General features: G+C 36.2%; 2 protein-coding genes across 4 annotated transcripts; both read right to left on the bottom strand.

Annotated features, from left to right (window-relative positions):
• Positions 1-923: 923 nt before the first annotated feature.
• Positions 924-10959, bottom strand: LOC149731165 (uncharacterized). 2 transcript variants are annotated; one of them, XM_089884743.1, is made up of 8 exons: positions 10454-10959; positions 6142-6299; positions 5814-5905; positions 5003-5744; positions 4261-4411; positions 3953-4070; positions 2600-2740; positions 924-1848 (listed from the first exon to the last, which is right to left on the bottom strand). In XM_089884743.1, exons 1-8 carry the CDS (start codon positions 10516-10518, stop codon positions 1384-1386), a joined length of 1932 nt encoding a protein of 643 aa, XP_089740869.1. In that variant the 5' UTR covers positions 10519-10959; the 3' UTR covers positions 924-1383. The 2 variants fall into 2 exon arrangements, with proteins under 2 accessions (XP_089740869.1, XP_089740871.1); XM_089884745.1 differs by lacking the exon at positions 10454-10959 and adding an exon at positions 7638-7780.
• Positions 10960-12472: 1513 nt separating this feature from the next.
• On the bottom strand, positions 12473-20638 carry LOC149731164 (galactose-3-O-sulfotransferase 2-like). 2 transcript variants are annotated; one of them, XM_089884750.1, is made up of 9 exons: positions 20435-20638; positions 18042-18159; positions 17604-17713; positions 17093-17192; positions 16482-16611; positions 15819-15924; positions 15083-15234; positions 14236-14428; positions 12473-13599 (listed from the first exon to the last, which is right to left on the bottom strand). In XM_089884750.1, the coding sequence occupies exons 1-9, from the start codon at positions 20489-20491 to the stop codon at positions 13195-13197; spliced, it is 1371 nt and encodes a 456-aa protein (XP_089740876.1). In that variant the 5' UTR covers positions 20492-20638; the 3' UTR covers positions 12473-13194. The 2 variants fall into 2 exon arrangements, with proteins under 2 accessions (XP_089740876.1, XP_089740877.1); XM_089884751.1 differs by lacking the exon at positions 20435-20638 and adding an exon at positions 19710-19924.
• Between the last annotated feature and the right edge of the window lie 920 nt (positions 20639-21558).

Raw genomic sequence — 21558 nt, 5'->3', positions numbered from 1 at the left:
ACTATCATTATAGAGACAACAATGGAAACGAGTACGGAACAGGTTAATATTTAAAAGCTTTGGAAATAAGTTAAACAAATACTCGGATCACATGATGCTTGCATCAGCTTATGTGTTGCACCTTAATCTGCAACTTGGGCAAAATATTGTAGAAACAATGTCTTATTTCAAACACGAATAAAATAAACACAAAACAAACCGGCAAGTTCTTACCAACGTCTATACTAACTTTGGTTCTTAACTTCTTACTAAAGAGTTGGGAGTTTCCCCATTTCAATCAAGTCTTGCCATAGAAATTCGTCACGCTTTAGCTGTTTAGCAACATCACAAAACACAGAAGTGATTCACGTATATACTATGCAAAGCGACAACTTTTAGACGATAAGTAATGTTTTTCACTAATGTTACCAATCTAAAATTTGGAAACCCTACTGATTACTTTCGAACCAAATTTGTTAGCTCGATGCTCGTCCTAAGATGCAAATATTTTGTATTTATTATTTTTTAATTATAGAGGAATGAAGTTATACCTTTTATTTATATTTTTTCTGTAACGTAAACAAAAAGTACCAATTACTAAATGGAAATAAATACAAACTATTTGTTTCGCTGTTCGAGCATCGAGCTTGGGACATTATTATATAGTTTATAACCCGCCTGCGTCGGGCAACTATATTCCCCTTTCGAAACAGCACTTACACTGACTGGGAATGTGTATTATGTACTGCAACTGTAAGATAGGGAATCCACAAAGGGGTTAACGCTTGTATCAAACTAGTACCACTTGAGCGGAAACGCATTAAAAGTACCTTGTCGATTGCCGTAATATTTTTTAAACATAAAAAGGTATACTAAAAAAATCAAGCTTGTATAAAAGTAGATAGGCTCATGTATTCGCTTAATTAAGCCGCAAATAAACTCTATTATTTAATACTTTAGGTATTGTATTACGCGGTATATTTACACAAAGCAAAGCATTGAAACTGAGCGTAGAAACTTCCACTTTTTCCCATACATGAAGAAGTAGCGAAGGTAATAAATTAAACAAACAGGTTTTGTAAAAAAGACAAGATAAAGACTGAGGTGTTGGTCGAACTGCACGAAGAAGATATTTTTTTCTGTATTTATTAAGATACACGGAATATTATTTTAAAAATCAAAATATTTTTTTAGCAGAGAATTATTTATCTTTTCATCTTAGATAATGAACACGAATGATTGTTTATCGAACGATATAATTTGTCGAAGAAATTGAAGAAGTTGGTTTGAAGATATTGACACAGTAAATGGAGAGCACTGTTTACTTCTCTGTGCGGCTCTGTCCATATACCCCACCAGCCAGGAACTGTTGTCGACCGTGTAAAAGATAGATATGAAGAGATCTCATCTACATGTATGAATCATTTTTCGTTCTGTGCACGTATTGCAGTGTACCACGCAACACCATTTCATTACACACTCGCAAGAACTGCGTACTACGCGCACGTGTGTCGTGTATCCTCTGCCACAACACATACGGTGGCAGGACCGTTCATTCTCACAAATTCGCCCCTTGGTTCCTTCAGAATAGCGGCTTTTTCGGCAATAACTTGGCGAGTTTTCCAAATATACAAGTTCTTTGTTTCGGGGACTCTCCTCTTTTAAAACGCTATGTGACCTTCCAGACAAAGGAACGTTTGACTTGAAAGTATTCGACGCAACATTTCGTCTGTCTGGTGGCGCTGAAGAGTTTGGGTATTGTGTGGTTGATGACGTCATCGATGCACGGGCAGATTTTCTTTGACGCAATCGACTTCGTCGAAGTCGTATAAGCCGCGTTCGACCATTTAAGTTGTTTATGCTTCCAACCTGAACACAAATGATAAAATACATAAGATCTTGACTTTTTTCTAAATTTGTATAGTAGGGTGGGTGAAGATTGGGCAGATTTTTATTCTATTTTTTTCGTCCCATTTGGTAGTAAACAAAGAACGTTCAAAGAATTATAAAACCGTTCCCTCCCAACTCCCATAGGCCGTTGTTAATTGTTTAAAACACGATTAAAATATTTGGATTCTATATGCTTAAGGTGTCCCATCGTTCCCCACATCAGTACTATGTTACTGAAAATTACTGACGTATTACATAGTAGATATAGAAATAAATCGGTGCATGTGGTGAAAATGGGGCCCATCAATTTGTGAGAAAAGAAAATAAGGGCCAATATGTGTATTTAGCCCTGACGTGCAAATGACGTTTGTGCGGTTGCTTAGGAATTGTTACGATTTCAGTTCAATTACCAATTACCGGTAACAATTGTCACATTGTGCACAATACATCATTAAAAGTAGCAGCGTAGGTTGGACTCCATATATCACCGGAGATACTTGAAAACTATTGATCATCAGATCACAAAGAATAATAAAAAAAAACATCACGCTTATCAAACCTTTTACAAGTTTTATAAAAAAAAGTAATTTATATAAGAACCTTTTGACATTTGATTTCATCGCTTTATGAGGGTAACTATAAAAATTCAAATCTTGTTACGCAGACTGAGTGTACCAAATGATATTTTTTAGATTGATATTGTGAGTGGAAAGTTTACATGACGTCTTACCTTTACAGCTTTGTCGTAAGCCCGTTTAATTTTTCTGCTTATCTCATAGAATGGAACCACCTTACGCCAGCATGTTTTTGTTGTACAAGAACCCGACACGCCGTGACATTTGCATTTTTCTATCAGATTAGATTTCACAACCTGCAAGAGGAAAAATTGTCTCGTTTAAACGTGGCCGAGTATTATTGCGTATTTATAGTATGATGGGGGTAAGACGAGACACATTTTTTTCTATTTTCTCGTCCCATTTGGTAAAAAAACAAGAACATTCAAATAATTAAAAAAATGGTTATTCTCACGACTTTTATAAACCGTTGTTAATAGTTTAAAACACGATCAGGACATTTGGATATTATGTGCGATAGGTGTCCCATCTTTCCCCACAGTACAATATTCATAATAAATGCAGACTGTATGCTATGCCATTTTCCCCGAATGCGACGTCATGGTGAAGCTTTAAAGTATCGGAAGTTGGGCGTTTTGTTGAGCCTCGTATGAGCTCCGTCCACGTCAATAAAAACCAAATTTGGTTTTGGAGGAATTACGGAGATCTCGGTGAAATTCCGTGAACAATAGACAGGATTAGTTTGGAGTCAGACGAAGGTTAGAAATGCGCGTTGCCATAAATGGGGCTTTTAGTGTATACTGATATAATGACGTAATATAGTAGGGTGGGGGGAGCCGGGACACCTTTAGCACATAATATTTAATTATCGTATTTTAAACAATTAACAATGTTCTATTGGAGTCGTGAGGACGGTTTTATAATTTTTTGAATGTTCTTTGTTTACTAACAATTAGGACGAGAAAATAGAATGAAAAGGCGTTCCATCTTTCCCCGCCCTAATATACGGATTTGTAAAAACGCAAATCATGGTTAAAATATTAGCGTCATGTAGTGTACAACCATGTTTAAACATAAGATTGAATTATTTGCCAAAAAAATGCAAATCCGTGACGTTGCCCATGTACAAATATGACACAATATGAAAAAAAATGAATTAATTTCTATTATTTGTAGGGTGGGGGAAGATGAGACACCTTTCACACATAATAACCAAATATCCTGGTCGTGTTTTAAACAATTAACAACGATCTATGGAAGCCGTGAGGATAATGTTTTATAAAAAATCGTTGAATGTTTGTTTACCACCAAATTGGAGCAGAAAATAGATTGAAAAGGTGTCCCATCTTCCCCCACCCTAACTATACATAAAATTGAATTAAAGCTACATCTAGGTGACGTTACATATGGAACAGAAGTTATTTGTAAATTTTATAAGCTCAAAGTGTGTAGCTATTACAGAACGTTATTTTAGTAAAACATGGCCGTATTATAAGATACTACATTACCCGAATTCCGAGATCGCTGTTATGTTTATCAACTTCTGCTCGAATGTCTCTACTCGTTGATCGGGATCTCAAAAATCGCCGAACAAATTTTGCCGCGTAATGTACATTATCGCTGCATCTATAATACAAAGAATTCAGTGTTACGTCATAAACAGCTGCCGCCGTTTAATGAGCGAAATGAGATTAACAAATCGTCTATTGTGACTTAAACAAATCTTCAATCACAGTTTCTTTGTGAAGTTACAAACGCCAATCCGTTTAAATAGGTTGCAGTAATCACCAAGTTATAATCAAACAAATATATTCACCCGCCCCATCGCCAGCTTTGGTCCGTCACGTGACCAATATAGCTATCGTCACATGAGCAGCGCCTCAAGTGGCCTTTTGCACAAGCTCTTGCAATCGAGTGCGTAAGACCAGCAGATGATATTGAGAAGAGAAAGGCAGTTTCCTTGTTACCTGTAAACACTCATTTTTAGATAATATCATGAATTTTATTATGGAATAGTATATACAGTAGGGTGGGGGAAGATGGCGAACCTTTTTATTCCATTTTCTTGTCCTAATTGGTAGTAAACAAAGAAAATCTAAAAAATAATATGAAAATGTATTCTTGCGACGACTCCCATAGACCGTTGTTTATTGTTTAAAACACGATCCGGATTTTTTGATAATAGGCGAAAAAACTGTCCCGTCTTTTCACACCCTACTATACTAAATATCTATAAACACGAATTCTTTGCAAATTTGACGATGTTATATGTAACAATTATTACGTGCAAAACGAATAAACATATAGTAGAGTGGGGGAAGATGGGACACCTTTTCGTTTAGTTTTCTCTTTTCATTTGGTAGTAAACAAAGAACATTCAATGAATTATAAAACCGCATCTTCACGACTTCCACACACCGTTGTTAATTTTTTAAAACACGATCAGGCAATTTGGATATTATGTGTTAAAGGTGTCCCATCTCCCCCCACTCTACTATATATACCGTTAATACATACAAATCGAATCTTTTATAAAATTAAACATCATTTAAATTCACCTTTGTTCAATATGTGAATTCTTGTCGTTCCTAAAGAACAATTCCACCTTTCGTATCGAAACTGATACTGACACTCTAATGCAGCTATGTGGGTGGCCTCGGATAGAACCTGGGGCAAACCAGGGTCACGTTTACATTTCCTACGCTGGCTCGTTGTAAGTTTAAAACTATCACACATTCTTCTTGCTTGTATTCTGTTGATTTTGTTCGGTTCTGCCAGTGGTTCAAGTCGCTGTTTTCTTTCATTAATGAAGGAGTTATATGAATTGATGTGGCTCAGTTCGGCAATGTTTCTTGAGGTGTTCGAGACAGTTTGAGGTCTTCCTAAAAGATGTTCTTCCATCGGCCGCATATTAACACTAGAGGACGGTAAAGATTGGTGGAAAGATGAAGAGACGAAATAGGTCGATGGTTTCCGGTGAATTCCGAACAGATCTCTTTTCTTTCCGCTTTCTCTTTCACTGCGCACATGGGGAACGGATGGGTTTCCGACAATTGCGGAAAGGTTTAACCCACGAATGTAATATTCTGGTTTTCGAGCCGATTGCTGATATTGACTGAAGGTATTCAGTTTGACTCGTTGAGAAGTGGAGTTCCTGCGTCTGTAGTTATGTGGTCGGCGTGATGACGTAAACTTGCTTGTGATGTAAGTTGGGCCAGAGGTGACGTCATCGTGACGTGGCTTAGTCGGGTTTTGGTTATTTTTATTTGGCCGTGAAAACGCTGGAATATTGGCTTGTATCTGTAGATGTAGCAGTTTAACATTCTGATAGGGTTTTATTATGTCAGTAATAAGATGGTCTTTACTTACGTCCATCTTGGGTATTGAAAATGGCCTGTTGTATTTTGTACGATTGGATTGAAGGGCTTGGTCGGATAATGTTCGACGGGCATGGTTTGCAACTAAATATAAAATAATAAATAATTGACTAAATATTTTGATCATGTTTTAAACAATTAACAACGGTCTATAGGAGTCGTGATAGGAAACATTTTAAAAAAATTCCTAGAATGTTCTTTGTTTACTATCAAAAAAGACAAGAAAATGGAATGAAAAGGTGTACTATCTTCCCCACCCTTCTGTGTCCCATATAACGTAGTGTCCATGACTCTAAGAAAATTCTTATTGCATTTCAAACCTCGTTTTCTCTTGAACTGTGTCGTAGGACTGAGGTCAATCGGTTGAAAATCTCGAGATGGTTCAGGTTCATCAATGTTGAAATCACCAAGGGAAGCAATTGACGATGATTGTAAACGGATGCTCCTCCATTCCCTTAATTGGCTCTTCCCGGTTAATCTACAAATACATTAGCAAAGACTGAAAATTGCGAAACTTAAAATTAGGGAAAAACAGTTCTGTAATAAATGATGTCATATAGTAGAGTGGGGGAGATGGAAAAACTGTATCCTCACGACTTCCATAGACCGTTGTTGATTGCTTAAAATACGATCAGGATATTTAGATATTATATGCTGAATTTGTCCCATGTTTTTCCAATCTACTGTAATGAATGACCTCATGGTGACCGCGACAAAGAGTCAGTATGACAAATCTAGGTCAAAAAACAAAATGGTGACGTAAAGGACTGCGTGGTCGACCGATTCATTTTGAAGTCGTTCCCACGCATAACGCATGTTGTCCGCCAAACACTGGCGGTTTGCGTTGCAGAGTTTCGAACTAATTTAGGTCTGCGTCACCGACTGAATTTTTCTCTCGTGGCAACCACGGTCGGAGACGTCGTTCTGATTCATAATACATCATAATCCAAGCTCGGTCCAGCAATATTTTGGCTGTGGCATATAATATGCTATCGCTACACTACAAAGGGGTTTCGGCTTCTTAAAAACTGTTTAATGTTTTATCATATTACAGCTTCGGTAGGTAGCAGTTAACTGCTCAACACGTATTCATTGTGGCTTTATTTTCCAGCTCAGTAGAGCGATAACCTCGATGACAAAGCGATACGTAATTGCATGAAGACAGCAGGAGAAAGTGCTACTAATGGATTCGTGGAGTCATATCTATAAAAACGCCGTCTATATGTTTCATAATATAGTACGGTGGGGGAAAATCATACACCTTTTTATTCTATTTTCTTGTTCTATTTAGTACTAAACAAAGAACATTCAAAGAATTATAAAACCGTATCCTCACGACTCCAATATACCGTTGTTAATTGTTTAAAACACGATCAGTATATCTGGATATTACGTGCTAAAAAGGTGCCCCATCTCCCGCCACTCTACTGTATGATCACACAGTTTTGGTGGCAATGCAAAGACCTATAACGTTATGCGACCATAAACAAATATGCAATCAACAGTTGTAAAATACTCGATATAGTAAAAAACGCGTAATCCCTAAAAAACTTTTACCAAATTTAACAGAAAATTTTGACCAAACGCAACAGAAATTTTTCTACCATTTGCAACAGATGTTAAAACCTGGAGTTTTTTACCGTTACTATAGCATGGGCCGCAATGAGGTAGTTTAAAGTGCTCAGGTGTGCAGTAATTGTATCAACAAACGTGAAAACGATACAACGTCAACGACCTCGATTCGGGAAACCAAGGTTTGCATAAATAATAAACAACGAACCACTCGAATGGCTTCTGGATGAAGGAAGTTAATCACCTTGTATGGGGCTGGGCACTCAGGTGGAAAACCATGTATGTCACTTAGACTTTCGAAAGTATTTTACCCTACACAGCTTATACATGCGTTGTATGCTTTATGGGAATTTGTTTTATCTACATTTCTTTTATCTGTTTAACACCAATATTAATTGCTATATAAATATATTAGGATGGGGGTAGATGGGACACCTTTAGCACATAACATTTAAATATCCTGATCGTGTTTTAAAAAATTACCAACGGTCTGTGTGAGTCGTTAGAATATGGTTTTATAATTTTTTTCCAATGTTCTTTGTTTACTACTAAATGGGACGAGAAAACAGAATGAAAATGTGTCCCATATTCCCCCCACCCTCATATATCTTATACAATGTACAGTTTGTCTCATATATGGGGAATGGTGGGACACCTTTTTATTCTATTTTCTTTAGTAGTAAACAAAGGTTCTTTGTTTTCATTCAAAGAGTTATAAACCGCATTCACAACTCCCATATAGACCGTTCTAAATTGTTTAAAACACATCAGGATACTTTGATATTATGTGCTAAAGGTGTCCCGTCTTTTCCCCACGCCACCACCGTATCCCGTCTTTCCCCTGTACATCTCATATACAAACTATGTAATGACGACGGCAGGAAGTAAATCAGCTGCGACCTTACAGGATGTTGGTCTCATTCTGCCATTTAGAGACCTAGTGGCACATTGAACCTTTTATTTGCTGTTTGCAGTCAACAATGTGATAAGGTAATCCCGCTGCGACCTGGTCCGTCATTCTCACGCCGCAATGCTGTGGACATGTCTGGGTAATTTGTTTCGTGAGAATGTGCAACCCGGAAGAGTAGTTGCTTGACGTTGTTTTATTACTTGGAAAACGCGTCATCCGCCGGCCCATTGTTACGCAGTTACAAGCGGAATTAGGTCACTTTCCTGCTCATTATTCCAAGTTGAAAAAGACAAAAAAAGGCGCGAGGTTTATTATTCGCGCTTCCTCTCGCCAGGATTTGCTTGCGGCAAAAATAAAGCCAAGGAAATTAAAGTTTGTTTCGCGACGACCCGTCTACGTAGCGTACTTGAGTGTGCTATATTACGCCACCAAGTGCCCATTATATCGCTGTGCAAATAACATCGAGCCCTTTCGTTCCATCTTCACCGACGAGACGAATCGCTTTCTATTTACGTCACTTTCGGCTACTGTCCACCCCCATACAGATACTCATACCTTTTGAAGTGCGAAGCCGTACCTTTTGCGTTACATGGTGGTGCGGGGAAAGATGGGACACCTTTAGTACATAATATTCAAATATTCTGATCGTGTTTAAAACAATTAACAACGGTTTACGAAAGTCGTGAGGATACGCTTTTTTAATTCTTTGAATGTTCTTTGTTTACTAACAAATGGAGTGAAAAAATAAAATGAAAAAGCGTCCTATATTCCCCCACCTTACTATTTACATAAAAACGACAAGGCTTTCACAAATGCATCAGGTCATACATCAAACTACATCTTAACTATTTCCTCGATTCCAGATTAAATCCCTTTCCTATGAAACAGATGTACAGCGAAGCCATGATTCTTTAAGTTTTATCTATGTTTATAGCAAACAACGATAATTGGCAGGGACAGGGTTTTCTCATGGTTGATAATTGAACGCAGAGAAACTTCATTCCAGACCCCATTCATTTGATTCGAATTTAGTTTACAGTAAGCACGTGCCTATTGACGCGAGAGGGGCGGAATGAATAAAGAATTGTAAGACATGGAAGCGCGGCCGACACAAAGGCTATACACCAGTACCTGTGTACTTACAAGATGTAATCGTTCCAACTTTTTCACAGCGATTAACAGCAGAGAAAGTAACGCCAAATGTAAATTACACAATCGAGCAAATGAGCGTCTTTAATTTAAATCACAAATATTGACATAACAAATCTAGGAATTTTTTTACTAAAACAACAACTCCAATCAACTACAATGCGAATAGTTTGCAACGAAACTGGAGGTAGTATTGACAACAACTCTGGTAAACTGATTCTACGCCAACGTTGTAAACAAACCAGAACCACAACAGTACCCATACAACTGGTAGTTTTCAAACAACTCGTACATAGTGCTAGTTAAACGACATCGAACAAAAGTTGATATCAGTGGCGACCACAAAGTGCATTTGTTCAACACCTGCTGTAGTGAGATGCAAACCAAGTCGCAAGCACTTGCCAAGGAATTTTAGGCTATTCAAGATACAGCTTGCACCCCAAACAACCCAAACTACCGCAACCAAGAAGGTTAAAAAGTCCTACAATTACAACGCAAAATACCGAGTGTAAGAATTTCTTGTTTTTTAAATACTACTGTGCTACTGTGCCAAATATGTGCTTGTAACATCAAAGAAACTACGCTCCGTAAATTCAGGGCAATTTAATTATTTTTTTTCTGCCTCGCTACCCCCCAAAATTGGTCGACTGTTTATGGCGGGATAATGTAGACAAAAATATTCAACTCACAGAAATAACGTTTTCCAATAACATAAATGTTATACAATACTACGGTGTAAGATGGGACACTTTTCGCAAATATAAATAACCAAATAGCCTGATCGTGTTTTAACAATTAACGCTCTTTCAAAGTCGTACAGATACGGTTTGAGGTGTGCCATCTTACCCCAACCTACCATATTATAAAAAATGCGTTATCGTAATAACAGATTAAAACCAGAAGGCGAAAAACTCTGATTCAAAAAATCGACTACTAAAACCTAACTACGCCTGTAGTTTTTAAACTGAAGACGAAATATTAAATAAAACCAGCAAACTCACCCAAAATAAGCTCTCGCAGTTGTGATAAAAATCAAACTTTGTAAAAATATCCATCCACGAAACATATTCACTTTTAATGGTTGTCTAATAATGCTTTGTGATCCACGTTTTCGCTTAAAAGAATTTCTCCAACTTTCAGCAGTAGATCCACTTCTATATACTAGCGAGCGCAGACCGCGATGTGAGAGATGCTTTATACTCGAGTGATTCTGTGACCCGCTCCAAGAACTCGTCGGTGACTTGATGATTCTATATACGCGACTGATCGCTCCTCATAGGAAATGTTCGGCTTGCTTCCGTCACATTTGAACTTAACACAGATGATGTGAAAGTAATTCAATTCCTTTCTATTACTGTTGTATTTAATAAACAGTATTTTTTTCTTGAAGCTCACACTATCTGTTATTGAATTTAAACGGTACAATTACTTCAGGCAAATGAATAAAATATTTCCTTTAAGTTTAGACAATTGGCAACGATTCACATTTTTCCCACGCTAATAACGTAACTGCTATTTCGACAAATTCTCTCATCTTTGCTTTCCAGTTTTCACTAACGACTAAGATAAAATGAGAAACACAGACATAACATTTTTTACGAAAAACTTTTGTTTTTTCAATAGCTGATCAAAGAAATTATTTAATTAAACAACAACTTATGCTTAAGCGACATGACGATCGAGAATCATGCCTTAACAATAGTAACTATACAAATAGGACAAATCTGAGCAGATTTCCGCTTTTGCATTATATTCTAAAATCCTTTTTATATTCTAAATAAATTTGATATTTAACATAAAAGCCACTATTTACTTTTTCCGACTAAATTTGCTGACAGTCGGGGGCCTGCTGGAGTGACGTTAAAACATTTTGTCAACGTGATGGTCAAGTTACCTAATTTTGCGATCAAGGCGTTCTATGTGTTAATTGGCAGAAATCTGACACGAGTCACGTGGCTATTTAAATCTTCACTTCCGAAATTAGTCTGCGCTCTTTAGCGGTTTGTGATCGTAATTAAATCCGGCAAAATATTTCAAGATTTTAAAGTCAGCACAATGAGAAAATGTGCGAAATTACATGAAAGAAAAATGTGCTTTTTATATTACAGCGTATGACTTTCTCACAGTGGATACTGCGACAATTGTTTAGTCTTATCAGCTGCAATAACTTCCGGTTGAAAACAATCAGATTGTTTAACTTGACGTTTTATACACAACGATTGAGCGCAAATACTCAGAATGAAGGTAATACCAACGTGTAAATACCATTGATATGTTCTATAAAACTACACCATTGTTTCCCCTCTTCTATATACATGATATTGTATATGTATAGCAATTAATGGCGGTAAACATATATCAATAAACACGCTAAAACTTTGCTAATGCTGCCAAGGAATAAATGTTGTTTTTTCGCTTTTTTGCTAACTTTTCGCCTAAAATATTTCTAAATCTTCGCTACTGTAATCGAAGAGACAAATAAAGTTATTGATATTATTATTATTGGGGACAATTAGACAACTAACTACCAACAAAATATAAACTATATATCGCAGACCCCGCTCATAAACCATAACTGTGTGCTTTTAAAGACTGTCATGCTCCAAACACTCAATCTCAAATAAATAAAAAATCGCTTTGCTGTGCTTCCCACTTAATAAAACAACTTGACCAATTCCAACCAACACGTCACGAAGTGGTGACGTCACACAGCGATCTCCAGCTTGTTACCGCATGCAGGGTCCGTTTGTTCGCAACAATGGTCATAATTATAGAACAAGCGATCCTACACAAAGTAATCCCGCATATTCTTTGTTGTCGAGTTTTCCTGGACAAGGACATTTCGCGTAACGTTGTGTAAAACACGGCAAAAAACGTCGACCATTGACGAACTAAACTAACCTGCAGTGCAGAACGTCGATGTCTTTTTATGCCGCCTGGATCACTGGCGCTACCTAACGCCAGAATGCAATACTTTTCGTACTGAGTAAAATACCTTTTTTGTACAAAAACTTAGGAAATCCACACGTAGTATTTTTTTAAAGCAAAACATATAAATAATTGTAGTTTCAATGCCACTGGTACCGGGTAAAACACAAGTATTAATATAAAAGCTAATGTCGCTTAGTTAGTAATAACAGATATTATGAATTGGCACAAATGGTCATGCTGTTTGCAATGTAGTAAAATACATATTAAGATGATGGAATTTTCCTACAAAGATTGTACACATACAAAACGCTACTATATTACCAGTGAAAACACTTTTGACCTGTTTGGAGTTCAGGTTTAGGTTGTAACGTTAAAATTCTCTTGTTAGCTCAAACCAGGGTTTCTTAACCAGGGGTGCTAAAAGTTTTCTTAGGGGTGCGGGGTTGCTGAATCATTAAGATTAGTTAGTTTTTTTTCTCTATATGGTAGGGTGGGGAAAAGATAGGACAACTTTTCACTCCATTTTTCCTCCCATTTGGATGTGAACAAAGAACATTTAAAGAATTGTAAAACCGTATCCTCACGACTCCCATAGACCGTTGGTAATTGTTCAAAACAAATATTATGTTCTAAAGGTGTCCCGTCTTTCCCCATCCTACTATAAGAATTGTTTAATGGTTTGGAAATGCGATAATTGTTTGATGGTTTGAAAATGCTGCAGAAAGGAAAAAGGTCAAAACCACTGGTTTTAACGTTAAAATTATTGCTGTAAAAGAAGTGAATGCAATATTGCCATATCTTGCTGTAATAATTAATCCAATTGTAAAGCTCCGTTGGCGACTTGGTTAAACAACTCGTTACGCGCAGCTTCTTCACTCTCAGTAGGTTTTTTCAACCCTGGAATATTTTCATACATTTTGTCTCTTAATTTCTCCCCATAAACTGTTTCGGACCAAGCGAGATGTTTGCAATAATCGGACGGTCTTGGCCTCAGCTTCGCCCCCAAAATCCAAGGCTTCTTTTTAAACGGTTGGTACGAATCAATGCACAACTTTTCAGCTTCCTTTTGCTTTGCTTGGAATGTGACTAAATCACTGGCCATCCTGTCCAACCCATATTCGCCCACAGACCGCCAGAAGGTTTTATTAAAGTGATCGTATAGCTTATTATCTGCTTTATTCCAGTTTAAGATTTTACGTCCAAGGTCTTCATTCACCTGAATATTACATAAACACATTGTTAATAGTAATACTGCAAACATAGAACTGCTTATAGGCTATTGTGGGGTTGGAAATGCTGGGAAACCTTTTTATTCTATTTTCTCGTCCAATTTATTGGTAAACACAGAACATTCAAAGAATTATAAAACTGTATTCCCATAACTTTTATAGACCGTTGTTAATTGTTTAAAACATAATCACAATACTTAGATATTAGCTGCAATAGGTGACCCGTCTCCCAAAAACAAATACAATATTTTTTTCAGTGGCTAAGTAAAGCCTAATAATAAGATGCAAAAATATTTGGCACAGTTTAATTTTGTCTTCCTACTTGGCAATATCGGGCGCCATAGCGGGGTGGCACGAGGTGTATGAAATGTGTGTTATTATGTTTGTCATTAACCGGCCACGCAAGGATAAATTAGGCAAGATATAATAGGTTGGGGGAAGATGGGACATCTTTTTATTTTTCTCGTCTTATTTGATAGTAAACAAAAAAACGGTACCACCACGACTTCCATAGACTGTTGGTAATTGATTAAAACACGATCAGGATATTTGGATATTATGTGCCAAAGGTGTCCCATCTTACCCCGCAGAACTATACATTTATTTAATATATTCCTGCAAACCTCAGTTTTTGCTTCTTCGATTCTCATTTTAAACTTAATGTAAACAACGTCTTCCCAATCCCAACACAGCACATGCTTCATCATAATTAAGCTCTCGTCGAAATAATCGGTCAGCAATACAAGTGAAAAAATATTATCTAGTTCTTCGATTTTCGAATCAATGAAACCATCATCGCTGTTCGAAACATCGTAGCTGAAAAATGAATATTTATTTTTTTAAATAATATTTTTTTTCAGATTCGTTACAATAACAGTTTCTGATACGTGAAGAGCATATTCGTACAATTCTACGTTACAAACACAAATTTTGATTTCGTTTGTTTTCTCCTTAATTGCACTGGCATTTCAAAATAAGTCTTTAAAAAAATTTAAGTATAAAAAAAAATATGGTTAAGGTAAAACACCCCCAAATTTGCCAGATCTCTTTAAAGTTAGGGAATAAAACAAGAAGAAATATAAACCATTGTATTTTAACCTTAACTTTTCAGCAAAGCCGTTTGACTGCACGTTAGTTTTTAGACATGCGAAATTTTGGATAGCCAATTGTTTTCGTTGGGCATGACAGTTGTCCTACTATATGTGTGTATACATCGTTGGTGCATTTTAATTTTACCAACACTGAACGTATATAGTAAGGTGGGGGAAGATGGAACACCTTTTTAATCATTTTCTGTCCCATTTGGTAGTAAACAAAAAACATTCATAGAAATACAAAATCCGTATCCTGACGACTCCTATATACCGTTGTTAATCGTTTAAAACACGATCAGGATATTTGGATATTATGTGCTTATGGTGTCCCGTCTTACCCCACAGCGCTATTCATGAAATATAGCAAAAAAAATACCCGATATCGAAGAACATGTGGTTACGGGCCCGGAAAAACCAATCGGTATCCTTATTATAAAATTTTTCCGGGTGATCATAAAATGTTTGGAGTCGAAGTTTGGTTGAGTTAGCGTCCACACCTTCCAACCAAACATTGAAAGGACTTTGATCCTAGAATTTAAATTGATCAGAATAATGGTTTACGTTAGATAACACAACAGTAGCTTTTGGTGTGGATAGTTTCCGCAACAAAAATACTCCGTGAAATAATGGTCGCAATGAAAGTAATAATCTTATCGAAAAATAAAATCTAGTATAGTAGGATGGAAGAAGATGGGACACCTTTTCATTCCATTTTCTCGTCCCATTTGGTAGTAAACAAAGAAGATTTAAAAAATTATAAAATTGTATTCTCACGACTTTCAAAGACTGTTGTTAATTGTTTATAACACGATCAAGATATTCGGACAATATGTGCTAAAGGTGTCCCGTTTTCCTCCACCCTACTGTATTAACTTGTAACATTACTGTAATATTAAGTAACTTAGGTTAAAATTCTTGTAGTAAATATAACGGTATAAATATGGCTTGCGAAGGCGTTCAAATAAATAATCAAGAATTAAAGCAATATTGTTTATCTTAACAAAACTAAAATTGATACGTGTTTAAAAGCGTTAAACACGCACACATTAAAATAAAAACCTGAAAAAAGCCGAAAACAGGTTCTAAACACACTAAAAAAAACAAGAAATAACCTGAAAAAATCCAAAGACCGATTCTACGTTGTCCTTTGGTGCCCTGATAATGGTGATGTACCTTGTGTCTGCTGGCATTATTTGCTGAAGGTTGTCGATGTTAAATCTGTAACGTTTATTACAGGGTAATGATAAGTTTCCATTAGATAGAGTAGGGTGGGGAAAGATAGGAGACCTTTTCATTCTATTTTCTCGTCCCATTTAGTAGTAAACAAAGAAAACCCAAAGGATTATAAAACCTTATCCTCACGACTCCCATATACTCGTGTTAGTTGTTTAAAACACAGTCAGGATATTTGGATATTGTGTGCTAAAGGTGTCCCATCTTTCCCCACCCTACTATATAAGAATTATATTGTGGTGGGAGAGATGGGACACATTTTGCTGTTGCCAATTGGTAGCGTTGGACATGGCAGTTGTTGGTGCATTTTAATTTCACCAACACTAAACAAATCTAGTAGGGTGTGGGAAAGATGGGACATCTTTTCATTCGATTTTCTCGACCCATTTGGTAGGAAACAAAGAACATTAAAATAATTATGAAGCCGTATCCTCGCGACTCCTATAGACCGTTGTTAACTGTTTAAAAAAACGATCAGTATATTTAAATATTATGTGCTAAAAGTGTCCCATTTTTCCCAATTCTACTGTATATAATTTCACCTGAAATGATGTCCAAGAATATTGTACTTTGGCAACACTGGATCAATCAGACGTTTATCAATAAAAGCAGGGTAGCCGCCTAATTCCCAGTGATTTTTCAAAGGAAGTCCAACGGTTAAGTTGTGGGTATCTGTGATTATAAACAATCAGTTTTATTCTGTTACATAACCTTTAAATGTTAAATGAATGAATGTAAAATGCTTTATCTTCGAAAACGACAGTCGTTAAAACACGGATGTTCTGTTTCGTATACACCTCGTGCCAGTTTACAAGTTGCCAGATTTGTAAAGTCACTTTGTGGGGGCTATTTTTTTTGTATGGCTGAAAATTTAGACAACCCATTAGTGGCCACTGAGTTGGATCAATCGCCGTTAAGTGCCTTGTCCAAGAGCACATACAATCATAATGGTAGCAGCAACAAGCCTTGAACCTGTATCTCTGGGTTTATAGATGGGCGCGCTAACCACTTTGCAACGGCGTCGGACTAATATATCTCATTATCGTTTATCGTAATTGAAACAATATTTTAGTTAAACGTCATATGACTAATATTAAATCGAAAATCTTCTGTAGTGACGTGTCAAGCGAGATTTTCAAAACTTCATTTTTACCTGCAAACCGTAACATGATGTTCGACATCGTTGAACTACCGGTCTTGTGCGTCTTTAGAAACACGACATTCGTTGCAGGCTTGTTGCATCTCTCTCTTATCTGTCAAATCGAAACCAGTAAGATCCGAATAACATAACATTATTTAAAGAACGAATGGGATGGAATCAACAGCAAAACGATGGTTGTTAAAACACGATATGGATAAACAGTGTGGAAAATGTCAGTTAAAAAGAAACGGGACATCTTTAGCACGAGGAAGACGGGACAGCTTTAGCACCCAATATACAAATAATCCGATCGTTTTTTAAACAATTAACAACGGTCTACGGAGTCGTGGGCATACGGTTTTATAATTATTTGAATGTTCTTGTTTACAACCAAACGCGATGTGTAAAGGGAATATAAAGGTGTCCCATCTTTTCCCACCCCACTATAACCCACGTTCAAAATTTCACTCGAATTCAAGATAAATATTCCTTGTTAGGCTAAAACATCGCGCCAGGCACTTACTTTGTGGAACCCACCCCCCGTCTGACCATTCCCAGCTTGTTGGTTCGCTGAGTTAGCAGAGAAACGTCGATCAACGCGTGCCGCTCGAACTCTTCTTACCGAATTCATTGCTTTTTTTAGAAAAAAATTTAATATGTTAAAATGTAAATATGTACTTCTGTACTATAATGTTACATAAAAAATAATATGATAGTAATAATAACTTCATTTGTCGCTTCGATTACGGTAGCGAAGATTTAGGAATGTTTTAAACGAAAAGACAGGATGTAGCGACAAAACAACAGTTGTTAAAACACGATTACAGTTAAAAACATATCTACGTTTAATTGGAAGAAAAAACTACTCGCTACACCTGGCAGACAAACGAGCCATTTATGTTTGGTTATTATCAAGTTAAACTTTCAATATAAAAGCAAAAGTGTGCATAAAAAGACATACATGATTGCGGATGATTGAATGACCACAGAATGAAGGCACATAACACAACTAAAGTAATCTTGAAGAAAGGAGGAACTCTTCGTGATCTTAACATGCTTCCCGGCCCTAATGACTTCAACTGAAAAAAAATGAAGTATTTTATTCTTATAGTAGGGGTAGGGGAAGAAGGGACACCTTTTCATGCTGTTTATTCGTCCCATTTGGTATAGTAAACAAAGAACATTCAAAGAATTATTAAACCGTATCCTCACGGCTTCCATAGATCTGTGTTAATTGTTTAAAACACGATCAGGATATTTAAATAATATGAAATAAAGGTGTCCCGTCTCCCCCATTCTACTATATGCCAAGAAGATTTCCATGCCACAATGGTTGCTTAACCCAGACGTTACAGACTTAATACTTGTCGCTGCTACCATTGTGGGCGTATATGTTTTCGAGCAAGACACATAATGGAAATTGTTTACTAATGGGTTGTCTAAATTCTCAGACATACATTAAAACAACAAAAAAGATAATAATAATAATAACCCACTAATAATAACCCTTAATAATAACCCTCATACGTGACTCAAAGAATTATATAACCGTATCCTCAAGACCCACATAGAGCACAGTCAGGATATTTATATATTGTGTGCTAAAGGTGTCCCATCTTCCCCACCCTATGTACTGAAGGTGTCCCGTCTTACCCCGCAGTACTACATTGTAGCTACGTGTCCAACAATGGCTGTATACACTACAATCTACGTAAATGAACGGGCATGAGGAAATTAAACAGAACACCCGTGTTATAAGGACCCTTACCCCGCCACACGAAGGCAAATAAGTTACATTCATTCAAAAACAATGCTTTCAATCGAAGCCTTCAGAGGCATACATGTAAACAAATCATTTCCGTAGGTTATAGTGTATACAGCCATTGTTGGACACGTAGCTACAATGTAGTACTGCGGGGTAATACGGGACATCTTCCGTACATAGGGTGAGAAAGATGGGACACCTTTAGCACACAATATATAAATATCCTGACTGTGCTTTATGTGGGTCTTGAGGATACGGTTATATAATTCTTTGAGTTATTCTTTGTGTACTACCAAACGGGACTAGAAAATAGAAAAAAAAGTGTCCCATCTTCCCCCCACCATTCTATTTCTATATATTAAAATTTTAACAACACGATTGGTTCGTGTGTGTGACGCATAGGTATGCAAACCAAGACATGGTATTTATTTTACTTTGCTTATACATATTACGGTTTTAACTCTTACTGTCTTTAAGACTTTATTTTCTCTTTACAATACGCCCAGGGGGTATCGTTAATCTTTAAATCGTCCAACTCTTATGTTGTTTGTGTTTGTTAGGAAAAGGAATTATTCACAAAACGAAACACCTTGTTCAATATTGTTCTGTGGGGTAGACTGGGACACTGTTAACACCTAAATCTTATATAGTAGAGTAGGGAAAGACGGTACACCTTTAGCATATAAAATCTTGATTTATAGTTTTATATTTTTGAATGTTCTTTGTTTACTACCAAATAGAACGGGAAATAGAATGAAAAGGTGTCCTATATCACCCCACACTGCTATATGTCACATAAAATATTTGTTGCACAATCAAATGACAGTCTAAAAGCTGTATTAGACTTATGCAATTTTAACTCACCTTACGCAATCCCAGAGAACATGAAATACAAGAAATATCGAAAGAAAGCTGACAACTTCTATTTAAACAAAATGCATGAAACTAACTACAATGTAATTATATTCCCATCATACAAAAAGCTGCATTATAAAAAGTTAAATTAATCATACTGGTCTCGTTGTATCTCCTAACCTTGACAATCAAGTAAAACTGTACTCTTGAACTTGGCTACAGTAAAAACACGGTCGTCGTATGTTGTACAACGAATCATGCAGACAACGCAACGCCCGAGGGTAAAAAGTACAAACCAGTTGGACAAACCACCAACTCATCACCTAATTGCTGCTTATCATACATCAAGATATAAAATTAAGTCCAACCCGTATAGTCTGCATATCAGAACTAATATTATTACGTGCAGAACAATATTATTATTACAAAATATATTTTAAAACATATTCCGAATAAAAGTTTATCTTATAGTATATATACAGTTTCTACATTCGTTTTTCAACATAAAATCGCCATGCTATAATCAATTACAACTTAAACGTATACTACGGAATGAAAGCATTAAATAACGTAATGTGAAAGTGCGTTAGAGCAGAGAGATTAAAAACGATTTTAATCTGTTCGGTTAGAGCTCCGTGATGGCTATATAGTTCTGCGGAAACGGATTACGACTGGTCGGAAACCAAAATCTAACAAAACAATTTATTAATCTGATAATATAAAATGACACTTACGGATAAATATTTGGTCAGTTCTTTTTCGTTGGGAAGTTTTACACGAGAAATACTCATCGATTTTTGAGGCGTCAGGTCGATCTACACAAAAAGCATCTATAGTTCCTTAACAACTTGTCTTGATACGTCCCGCCTTGTATATTAGTTACTTATAGAGTTGCTTAGTTAACAAGCAAGTATATGCCCGCATGTGTCTGTTGAAAAAAAATTGTAAGTAATAAAGCGAAACGGTTAGGTTAATAAACATTGCATCTTTTCGTAAAACAAATAAACAAAGAAATAGACTTCTTCTGATTGTGATAACTTGTCTCCTTTTATAAGGCATTTAGATTTATTGTAACTGAGATTAAAAACTAAACTGCATTTTCACGTTGTAAAAATTATTATACAGGTCAACGCTAATAATTAGAATCCGAGTTGTAATAGAACCTGTTACTTTGAATCATAAGATGAAATGGATTCTCGTCAAAAGATAAATTCTCCACGGCCGCTAAGGTAATAAAAATCATTTTAAGTAGTTTTCAGGGCTAACACATAAAAACGAAACCGGTTTTTCTTGTTACCACAATGAGCTGGGCTATGATGCAACAACCTAAATATTTTGCCTTGCGAGAGCGAAGTACAAATCCACGTTAATATAAACTTTAAGTCATGTACTACACAGTTTAAATTACGTTTTTGTACAAACTTCAAAAAATGAGTTTTAAGCAAAGCAACAAACCCTCAAAAATGAGTTTTATGAACTTATTTTATCTGAAAATAAAACCAATACAACTATTTAACTTATGAAAATTGCGATTTGTTTTTACTTATGAAAATTGCGATTTGTTTCTTTTTCTAGTTTACTAAATTTATTAGGTAACTATAATAAACTTATTAAAACAGCCCATATTTTATCAAATTTATTAAACGAGCCTATAACACTTAAACCGTTTTTCTGCTGTTGCTTAAAGTAACTACAATGGATTACATTGTAGTCAAACCACGCAGTACAAACATGACATAAAGTAGTTGTGTAAGGAAAATAATAACCGTGAAGTGACCTTCCGTGGATTCTGCTGCTTGTTTACAATGAGTTATAAACGTCACGAAATTTCGGGCGTTGTATTGTTACGCCAATTCGA

Source organism: Ciona robusta, chromosome 9 (genome assembly GCF_009617815.1).
Source record: "Ciona robusta chromosome 9, ASM961781v2".
Classification (NCBI taxonomy): domain Eukaryota; kingdom Metazoa; phylum Chordata; class Ascidiacea; order Phlebobranchia; family Cionidae; genus Ciona; species Ciona robusta.
This window is presented reverse-complemented; position numbering and strand designations above follow the sequence as displayed.

Excerpts from the sequence above, each read along its gene's own strand:
- LOC149731165 (XM_089884743.1), bottom strand. The coding sequence starts at position 10,518 with ATGTTTCGTGGATGGATATTTTTACAAAGTTTGATTTTTATCACAACT. Across the intron at positions 6,300-10,453 it reads ACTGCGAGAGCTTATTTTGG|ATTAACCGGGAAGAGCCAAT; the intron begins GTGAGTTTGCTG and ends ATGTATTTGTAG. Across the intron at positions 2,741-3,952 it reads ACAGCGATCTCGGAATTCGG|GTTGTGAAATCTAATCTGAT; the intron begins GTAATGTAGTAT and ends TTCCTCTTGCAG.
- LOC149731164 (XM_089884750.1), bottom strand. The coding sequence starts at position 20,491 with ATGAGTATTTCTCGTGTAAAACTTCCCAACGAAAAAGAACTGACCAAA. Across the intron at positions 15,235-15,818 it reads CGGTCTTTGGATTTTTTCAG|GATCAAAGTCCTTTCAATGT; the intron begins GTTATTTCTTGT and ends TTTAAATTCTAG. Across the intron at positions 13,600-14,235 it reads TCGAAGAAGCAAAAACTGAG|GTGAATGAAGACCTTGGACG; the intron begins GTTTGCAGGAAT and ends TGTAATATTCAG.